Here is a 10,427-nt window from a genome sequence, read left to right as displayed (position 1 = left end):
GCTCTCCCTCCATATGGAGTCACTCATGGCCAGCACTGTAGATCATCTGCGGCCAGTCGATAGCATCAATGCCTTCCTCTTGCAGGAACTGCTGACACACTCCAGTCACATGAGGTCTAGCATTTTCTTGCATTAGGAGGAACCCAGGGCCAACCCCACCAGCATATGGTCTCACAAGGGGTCTGAGGATCTCATCTCGGTACCTAATGGCAGTCAGGCTACCTCTGGCAGGCATATGGAGGGCTGTGCGGCCCCCCAAAGAAATGCCATCCCCCACCATTACTGATCCACCACCAAACCAGTCATGCTGGAGGATGTTGAAGGCAGCAATGTTCTCCACGGCGTCTCCAGGCTCTGTTACGTCTATCACATGTGCTCAGTGTGAACCTGCTTTCATCTGAGAAGAGCACAGGGTGCCAGTGGCAAATTTGCCAATCTTGGTGTTCTCTGGCAAATGCCAAATGTCCTGCACGGTGTTGGGCTGTAAGCACAACCCCCACCTGTGGACGTCGGGCCCTCATACTGCCCTTATGGAGTCCGTTTCTGACCGTCTGAGTGGACACATGCACATTTGTGGTCTGCTGGAGGTCATTTTGCGGCTTCTAAATTGGTTCATGCTGTGTGGTAAATCGATAAGATTTTTCTAATGTTACCACTGGCCTGGCCGGGGTCCTTATGGGTTCGTATGAGAGCCTCACTAACACATTGTATAAGCATTCTGCTAAGTCTTACCCTCTGGGACCCCTTAGGACTGTGGCAGTGGTTTGGTCCTTGGTATCCGGACACTTTCCACAGCCAGCTAGCTCTCCTAGAGCTCCCCTGTGGGCGCATGTAAATTTTCCTTACTTGCGGGTTTTTGCCTTTGGCTGGGTTTTAGAGTGCAAATGGAGTCAAGTTTGCTATTCACCTGTTTTGGGAGGACCAGACCTTCTTGTCCTTCGCTGACATGCAAACACAGTTTGAAGTCCCAGAGAGTGCCTTTATGGGTATCTCCAGCTGAGACAAGCAGTACAGGCACAGTTTGGCTTCCTGACAGTCACTCCAGCCTTTGCAGATGGAGCTGCTTCTCTGCGCTACTTACCTCTCCAAGCCCCCCTTACACAAGCTTATGTGCTCTTGCCATAGGTGGGGCCTGATGTTGCCGATGTGAATAGAGGACATTGCTGCCCTTTCTGGGAATCAGTGGAAAGAAGTGGCAAGGACATACTATCCCACAGTGGGCAGTGTTGGTTCAATCATGCTTCCTCTCCTCCACTGTCTAAGTGGGTATCCATGGTTAAAAGTAGTCTATTGAAAAGTATTTTCAGTCCATTGTGCCCAGGCTGCCAACAAAACAAATAAAAAAAAAAACGTATCTCCTCCCCCCCCCCCACTAGCACCGCTAGGATTATTTTTTGCACCACCAATTCTACTTTGTAATGACATCAGTCATTTTACCCAAAAATCTACGGCAAAACTGAACAAAATAATAAAATCATTGTGAGACAAAAAAAACGCCATCTTGTAACTTTTGGGGGCTTCCGTTTCTACACAGTAAATTTTTCAGTAAAACGTGACACCTTCTCTTTATTCTGTAGGTCCATACGGTTAAAATGATCCCCTACTTATATAGGTTTGATTTTGTCGCACTTCTGAAAAAAAATCATAACTACATGCAGGAAAATTATACGTTTAAAATTGTCATCTTCTGACCCCTATAACTTTTTTTCCCTCATATGGGAAAGTATGAGGGCTCATTGTTTGCACCGTGTTCTGAAGTTTTTAGCGGTACCATTTTTGTATTGATCCGACCTTGTTGAGCACTTTTTATTCATTTTTTCATTATATAAAAAGTGACCAAAAATTCACTATTTTGGACTTTGGAATTTTTTTTGCGCGTACACCATTGACTGTGCGGTTTAATTAATGATATATTTTTATAATTCAGACATTTCCGCATGCGGCGATACCAAATATTTTTATTTTACACTTTTTTTTTTTTTTAAATGGGAAAAGGGGGGGGCGATTCAAACTTTTATTAGGGGAGGTGTTAAATTATCTTTATTCACTTATTTTTTGCAGTGTTACAGCTCCCATAGGGACCTATAACACTGCACACACTGATCTTTTACATTGATCACAGGTTTCTCATAAGAAACCACTGATCGATGATTCTGCCGCTTGACTGCTCATGTCTGGATCTCAGCCACTGAGCAGTCATTCGGCGATCGGACACCAGGAGGCAAGATAGGAGACCCTCCTCGTGTCCCAGAGCTGTTCGGGATGCCGCGATTTCGGACATCCAGAACAGCCCCCTGGGCTAAACAGCAGTGATTTACTTTCACTTTAGACGCGGCATTCAACTTTGAACACCGCGTCTAAAGGGTTAATAGCGCGCAGCACCGCAATCATTGCCGCGCGCTATTAGTCACGGGTCCCGGCCCACTATGACGCGGGGCCACGTGGTGGCCCCGCGTTATAGAAAGGGAAAGGACTCAGAACGTACCGGTACGTCCTTGGTCCTTAAGAGGTTAAGCCGAAATCAGGAGTTGAACAAACAGAAAAAAATCAAAATAGTGTATTTTTGATCACTTTTTATATCATGGAAAAAAAAAAAAAGCAATCAATAGTCCTATCAATGCAAAAATGATACCGCTAAAAACTTCAGATCATGGCGCAAAAAAAAAAAATGAGCCCTCATACCGCCCCATACACGGAAAAATAAAAAAGTTATAGGGGTCAGAAAATGACAATCTTAAACATATACATTTTCCTGCATGTAGTTATGATTTTTTCCAGAAGTCCGACAAAATCAAACCTATATGAATAGGGTATCATTTTAACCATATGGACCTACAGAATAAAGATAAGGTGTCATTTTTACCAAAAAATTTACTGCATAGAAACGGAAGCCACCAAAAGTTACAAAATGGTGTTTTTTTTTTTTCAATTTGTCTCACAATGATTTTTTTCCCCGTTTTGCCGAAGATTTTTGGGTAAAATGACTGACATTACAAAGTAGAATTGGTGGCGCAAAAAATAAGCATATGGATGAAGGGGTTAAAAATCTGTTTTTTGATGTTTGGTATTTTTTACGTTTTTCTTTTTTGTAAAAACGGGAAAATAAGGGTAATTTTATTTTTAATTAGGGGAGGGAGTTTTACATCCCTTTAAATGCTTTTTTTTATTTTACACTTTTTAAGTCCTTTTGGGGACATTTATATGCAATCATTAGACTGCATTCATTGTATAATGCTATGCCAGGCTACATCAGTAACTCAGCGATCGGCAGCCGGTAAGGGGACCCTCTGCCATTTTATTGATCACAGCACCTAAAGAGTTAAATGCTACCCATAAGCAGGGAGTGTCTGGCTACTGATGGTAGCGGAAACTCACTGCTGTGAAGCGAACGCAGCTTAAGGTGTCAGGGCGTAACGGTATGCCCTGCGTCCTTAAGTACCAGGGGACAAAGGCGTACCCATATGCCATGCCCTTAAATGGGAACTCCTTAAAACTAATTTTTGCTATTGCACTCCTTATGGTAAATAAAAAATATTTCTAATATACTTTGTTTAAAAAAAACAAAAATGAAGTTTTCTTTGTTTTATTTGTGCTTAAAAAAATTTCAAGTGCACATTTTCCCCCCATCTTATACACAGACTTAGGACCGAAGTCCAAACACAGGAAGTGCAGCCTGGAGTGCTGATTGGGGGGGGGGGGGGGGGGGGGGTCCAACCAACAGCATATGGCAGTTAAGTGTGAGAGGAGCTATGATTGGATGAGGCTGGACGCACACCCCTCAGCACTGCAGTCTGCACTTCCTGTGTTTGGACCTCGGTCCAAAGTCTGTGTATGAGATGGGGGAAAATGTGCTCTTGAGCTTTTTTTTTTTTTTAAGTACAAATAAAACATAGAAAACGTAATTATTTTTAAACTAAGTATATTAGAAATATTGTTTATTTACCATAAGGAGTGCAATAGCAAAAATTAGTTTTAAGGAGACCCTTTTAAGCGAATTGTTGCAAAACACCATGTTTGAACATAGCCCGATAGAAGCAGTTTTTCTGTTTTGTTTTTTTATAAAAACACAGCAGTCATGTTAAATGTTTACCTTAAGGAAGAAAAAATAAAAATAAAAAAAAATCTCACAGAAACTCAACATTTTAAGTCACAATTTTTTTTTTTGTCAAAATATAAATTTTAGCATAGAACAGTGCGCAGGGGCGCTGCATGTTTTGCCCTATAACATAAAATGTGTACAAACTTGTGTTACAATATTTGTCCAAGTGAGACGGGTTCAGTTACACAAGAAAGAGAACCTAAGATGGTGCACAAAACGAGCACTGCTTTGTGTAAAATATAAAAAAAAAAAAAACTAAAAATACATTTACAGTGCAATATTAAAAAAGTTATTGTTTACAACAAAACGTCACACACACGCAAAGGAAATACTTCCCTTCGCACTGCCAAAATAGCATTGGTTTAGCAGAGCTCCTGGGTACTGAAACCAGCTGGTTAGACGGGGAGAGGTGAGGTTGGCTATTGATAAAGAAGAGCTTCAAACGACCTTGTCCATCGAGAAAAGACGCCGGCAGTTTCACCAGAGATGGCGCTCATCAAATTTTGTTCTCTTCTCAGCTTAATGAACGATGATGCCGACTTGTAAAAGGTCCAATCTGAGAGCAGAAATGCCCAAGACTGATGCTCTTGTCCTTCTAGCCCTTGACATGTAAGGCCCCTTTGGGGGTCATTCGACAATCTCAAAGTAGTGCAAAATTGCAAGAATGTGTTGCGGCATAAAAATATATCCTGTATACAGAGCCATTCCGATGATGGAGACCAACATGGAGTCTAAGGAGGTCTAGTTAAGAAATGTAACATGTATTGCAAAAACAACAACAAAGCATCATTCACAGGTCCTCACCGGTCCATACTATGTTTTGCTGTTAGCACCTTCAAGGTATTGGATAGATGTGTATTCAGTATTTGTATAACTGCCGATCAGAAGATCATATAATAGCAAAGTTCCCAATTTACTCCTAAAATTGTTGTTTTGCAGTTTACATTATACTTAAAGGGGTACTTTGAAAATTACTTCTATTAAAAATCTAAATCCTTCCAGTACTTAGCTGCTGAATACTACAGCGGAAATAATTTTCTTTTTGGAAAACAGTGCTCTCTGCTGACATCTCTGTCCAGAGCAGCATATGTTTGCTATGGGGATTTTCTCCTACTCTGGACAGTTCATAAAATGGACAGAGATGTCAGCAGAGAGCACTGTGCTCGTAATGTCAGCAGAGAGCTCTGTGTTCCAAAAAGAAAATAATTTCCTCTGTAGTATTCAGCAGCTAATAAGTACTGATAGGATTTAGATTTTTTTTTAATAGAAGTAATTTGCAAATCTGTTTAACTTTCTGGCACCAGTTAATTTAAAGAAAATATAAAACTTTTCCACCGGAGTACCCCTTTAAGCTTTTCTAACCAGTAGGTACAGTGCGATATCTGAGTGTGTACACATAAGGGGTCATTTATCATTGTTTGCTTTTGTAAGAGTTCCGTAGGCATTTTTTTTGCTTTGGGCTTGCTTATGTGTGACATATTTATCATACTATCACGGGGTTGATAAATTTGGCTTACAGAAGCAAAAACAAATAAAAATCAATTTGGAATACCATTTTTTTAGCACACAAGCACAAAAAAAAAAAAAAAAAGTGTTTAATTCCCCCCCTAAGAGAGTGTGTGTGTATGTGTGTGTATATGTGTATATGTGTATATGTGTATATGTGTATATATATATATATATATATATTTTTTTTTTTTTTAAGTAGTAGATGGAATCAGCTAGCGCTAACCTCTAATCATTCTCAGCCAGATACCAACCAAGCAGCAACAGCCTAACGTTACCAGGGTGGGCGAGGACCATTGTTACTGGCCCTCCCCAGCCTAAATAACACCAGCCTGTTACCGCCTAGGCCCAGGAGCCCCGTTTTCTCCCGTTTTAGATGCAGCAATCAACTTTGATTGCGGCGTCTAAAGGGTTAATACCAGACATCAGCCCGATCGGTGATGTCCGGTATTAGCTGCGGGTCCTGGTTGCTGATAGCAACCGTGACCCACCGGCTATGAAGCGCGGTCAGCTCCTGAGTGCGCTATACATAACGGGAGGCGGCGCAGGACGTAAATATTCATCCTGCGTCGTTAAGGGGTTAAAGAGCCAGTTGGCATTTTCCCTGCTCATACAAGTCATAAGGAACAATGAATAAGAACCCAAAAAAATGCAAAAAGTACAATAAACGTTACGTATTTTAGCACAACAAAAACGTGAAGCAAGGATAGAGGAATTCACGTAATTCCAAGTTATATTACTAATGTCATCCAGCAACAAAAAATAAAAAAATGGGGGGGGGGGGGGGAGGACTATTTGTCCAGGATGTGCAAATGGATAAAACGTAGCTTTTAATATTCTCATTTAAAATGAAAACAATGTGAATTACTAATGGTCAGAATGTAACACACGGTGCCTGTGGGTTCTGCAGGGCCCAGACAACCCAAAGGCACCACCCACCTGGGGTACAATACAGAGATACACCACAACAGGCGGGAATAAATGAATCAAAAATGGGCATTGTGGTGTATCTCTGTATTGTACCCCAGGTGGGTGGTGCCTTTGGGTTGTCTGGGCCCTGCAGAACCCACAGGCACCGTGTGTTACATTCTGACTAGGGATCGACCGATATCGTTTTTTTTTAGGGCCGATACCGATAATCGGTGCAGGTTAGGGCCGATAGCCGATAACTTATACCGATATAAGTTATCGGCTATTTAACCCCCTGCGACACCGCTGCAGATCATTGATTTAAAGCGGGCGCTTTAAATAAATGATCTGCAGTGGCTTTTGCGGGGCCATAGGCCGCCGCCACCACCACCCGCTTCTCTCCCCTTACCTGTCAGGGTGGTCCGGGCCATCCATCCATCGTTCCTGTAGCGTCCGGGGGCGTTCCGGATGGAGGGTGGTCCGGTCCGGGCTGTCCTTCTCCGGCGGTCATCTTCTCCACTCCGGGCAGGCTCCGGCCTAGTACGCTGCATAGACGTCGCTGCGCAGTGACGCCCGTGCGCAGCGACGCACCTGACGTCACGGCGTAGCGGCGTCTATGCAGTGTACTAGGCCGGAGCCTGCCCGGAGTGCAGAAGAAGACCGTGGGAGAAGAAGGACAGCCCGGACCGGACCACCCTCCACCCGGAACGCCCCCGGACGCTACAGGAACGATGGATGGATGGCCCGGACCACCCCCATTACGGGTAAGTTTAAATTTTTTATTGACTGGGAGGGTGGGGGAGGGGCCCGACCAGTATAGCGGTATGGGAAAAAATCCATACCGGTATACCGCCTAGCATCACGGTGGGGGGGGTGCGGTGGGTCGGCGGTGCGGCGGGTCGAGGGGGTGGCGGTCGCGGTGCGGTGGGGGCGGTGCGGGGGTTTGCGGGGCATTATCGGCAAGATAATTGCCGATACCGATAATGCCCAAAATCGTGATTATCGGCTGATAATATCGGCCATACCGATAATCGGTCGATCCCTAATTCTGACCATTAGTAATTCACATTGTTTTCATTTTAAATGAGAATATTAAAAGCTACGTTTTATCCATTTGCACATCCTGGACAAATAGTCCCCCCCATTTTTTTCTTTTTTTTTATCTTAGCTTATAAAACCTCATTCTGCAGTTCTAGCGCTAAAACAACTTTTAGGGTGCATTCACACTGTGTTTTGGGCGCACGGCAGTCGGCGGGGAAACTTTAAAAAGTAAATAAAATGACCGCTGCCGTATCCCCCTCCTTTTTGCACCGTATCAGTTTTATTGCTGGACTTTTTGTCTGGCAACAAAACCGGATACAGTTACCAAGAGGAGATCCGACCTTTTCTTTGTATAAACTTTTATGCAGAAAAAGGTCAGATTGGCCGGCCAGGGAATAGAGGGCAATGCAGTAAGAGTGCATTGTATTAATAACTAGAAATAAAGAAATAAAATAAAAATTAAAATACATGCATACACCCTACAGCTGACACCGAATGGCATATAAATCAGAAAAAAGGTTTAAAAAAAAAAAAAAAAAAAAAAAAAAGAAAGCCACTCCTTACAGGAAATACGGACACTGCGGGTTACATAAACATTCTCCCTTATACAGTACTGTACAGTGCAGGAAGCAGACTAGTGTGTACAGCAGTGGGTTAACTAGTGTGCCTCCAGCTGTTGAAAAACTACAACTCCCAGCATGCCTGGACAGCCTTCGGCTGTCCGGGCATGCTGGGAGTTGTAGTTTTGCAACAGCTGGAGGCACACTGGTTGTAAACACTGCTGTACAGGCTCACATGTCATGTCACAAGCTTCTATAATGATAACTCATGAGATAGTGTGTGTCATGTCAACAGCGTTAATCCTCAAGGGAATCTCCAGATTGGGCTTGTTCGCTGTGTATTACCATAGCAGATATCTGCATGATACCGATCTACACGCACCATCTGCATAAGCCCTAAAGCCTAACAAAAGGAGATGACAAGGAGTGGGCCGAGCCCTGTAACCTGAGCAACTGTGTCCAAACCATTGGGAATGAGAGCAGCAACAAAAAGGAGAAAAACTATAAAAGTTTCTGTATACAATCCTATAGTAACTTGGTGGGGGGTGCAGATGGGATCCCAGTCTGGGAGAGGGGGGGCACCACAGATGGGATCCCAGTCTGGGAGAGGGGGGGGGGGGGCGCCACAGATGGGATCCCAGTCTGGGAGAGGGGGGGGGGGGGGGGGGCGCCACAGATGGGATCCCAGTCTGGGAGAGGGGGGGGGGGGCGCCACAGATGGGATCCCAGTCTGGGAGAGGGGGGGGGGGGGGCGCCACAGATGGGATCCCAGTCTGGGAGAGGGGGGGGGGGGGGGGCGCCACAGACGGGATCCCAGTCTGGGAGAGGGGGGGGGGGGGGGGGCGCCACAGACGGGATCCAAGTCTGGGAGAGGGGGGGGGGGCGTCACAGACGGGATCCCAGTCTGGGAGAGGGGGGGGGGGGGGCGCCACAGACGGGATCCCAGTCTGGGAGATGGGGGGGGGGGGGGGGGCGCCACAGACGGGATCCCAGTCTGGGAGATGGGGGGGGGGGGGCGCCACAGATGGGATCCCAGTCTGGGAGATGGGGGGGGGGGGGCGCCACAGATGGGATCCCAGTCTGGGAGATGGGGGGGGGGGGCGCCACAGATGGGATCCCAGTCTGGGAGATGGGGGGGGGGGCGCCACAGATGGGATCCCAGTCTGGGAGATGGGGGGGGGGGCGCCACAGATGGGATCCCAGTCTGGGAGATGGGGGGGGGGGCGCCACAGATGGGATCCCAGTCTGGGAGAGGGGGGGGCGCCACAGATGGGATCCCAGTCTGGGAGAGGGGGGGGCGCCGCAGATGGGATCCCAGTCTGGGAGAGGGGGGGCGCCACAGATGGGATCCCAGTCTGGGGGGGGCACAGATGGGATCCCAGTCTGGGGGGGGGGGGGGGGCACAGATGGGATCCCAGTCTGGGGGGGGGGGCACAGATGGGATCCCAGTCTGGGGGGGGGGCACAGATGGGATCCCAGTCTGGGGGGGGGGGCACAGATGGGATCCCAGTCTGGGGGGGGGGGGACAAATGGGATCCCAGTCTGGGGGGGGGGGACAAATGGGATCCCAGTCTGGGGGGGGGGGGGGACAAATGGGATCCCAGTCTGGGGGGGGGGGCACAAATGGGATCCCAGTCTGGGGGGGGGGGGCACAGATGGGATCCCAGTCTGGGGGGGGGGGGGCACAGATGGGATCCCAGTCTCGGGGGGGCACAGATGGGATCCCAGTCTGGGGGTGGGATTGGTCCTACAGCCCCCCTCTCAGTGGGTGTTGCCGCTGGGTAGGGCATGCTCTGTGTCTCGTCACCGGGATTCCTACCAGGAAGTGTTGCACAATGTCCGGCCCGGTAATCTCCATACATTTGGCCAGTACATATCCGGGATCACATACACATAGTAACGGAGGAGAGGCTGTGTGTGACCCTGCACCCCCTACAGGACACATCGACCAGCCCCGCCCACATCCATGCTGCTACCTGTAGTCCTACAACCACCTGAGAGGCCCTGTAAGTAGCGGAAGGATACTGAAGATAGTCCGCTCCCACGGCTCCAGCATGTACAGCGCGGTCACCAGCAGGTACTGGTAATACAGCCACGACATCTGCCTCCATGCGCGGCCCAGAGAGCCCTGAGCACCGGCCTCACACGACACCTTCATCCTCACACACGGCTCCGGTACACGACCTGGTCTGAAGCCTCCGCCTCACACACCCCTACTACTCTAGGATCGGTGACGTAACGGTCGCTAAAGCGCCAGAAGCATGTGACGTGTAGCCCCGCCTACCACTGGTGCCGTGGAGGCCCGCCCTTCA

At 47.3% G+C, this 10,427-nt stretch overlaps 1 protein-coding gene across 1 annotated transcript; it reads right to left on the bottom strand.

Annotated features, from left to right (window-relative positions):
• Positions 1-4,127: 4,127 nt before the first annotated feature.
• SPTSSA (serine palmitoyltransferase small subunit A) lies at positions 4,128-10,411 on the bottom strand. The gene is made up of 2 exons (XM_056547199.1): positions 10,141-10,411; positions 4,128-4,830 (listed from the first exon to the last, which is right to left on the bottom strand). Exons 1-2 carry the CDS (start codon positions 10,271-10,273, stop codon positions 4,727-4,729), a joined length of 237 nt encoding a protein of 78 aa, XP_056403174.1. The 5' UTR covers positions 10,274-10,411; the 3' UTR covers positions 4,128-4,726.
• Between the last annotated feature and the right edge of the window lie 16 nt (positions 10,412-10,427).

Source organism: Hyla sarda, chromosome 11, assembly GCF_029499605.1.
Source record: "Hyla sarda isolate aHylSar1 chromosome 11, aHylSar1.hap1, whole genome shotgun sequence".
Taxonomy (NCBI): domain Eukaryota; kingdom Metazoa; phylum Chordata; class Amphibia; order Anura; family Hylidae; genus Hyla; species Hyla sarda.
Note: the sequence above shows the minus strand (reverse complement) of the source record. Positions and strands in the feature narration are given on the sequence as shown.

Excerpts from the sequence above, each read along its gene's own strand:
- SPTSSA (XM_056547199.1), bottom strand. The coding sequence starts at position 10,273 with ATGAAGGTGTCGTGTGAGGCCGGTGCTCAGGGCTCTCTGGGCCGCGCA. Across the intron at positions 4,831-10,140 it reads GTGGGAGCGGACTATCTTCA|ACTCCATGTTGGTCTCCATC; the intron begins GTATCCTTCCGC and ends AGACCTCCTTAG.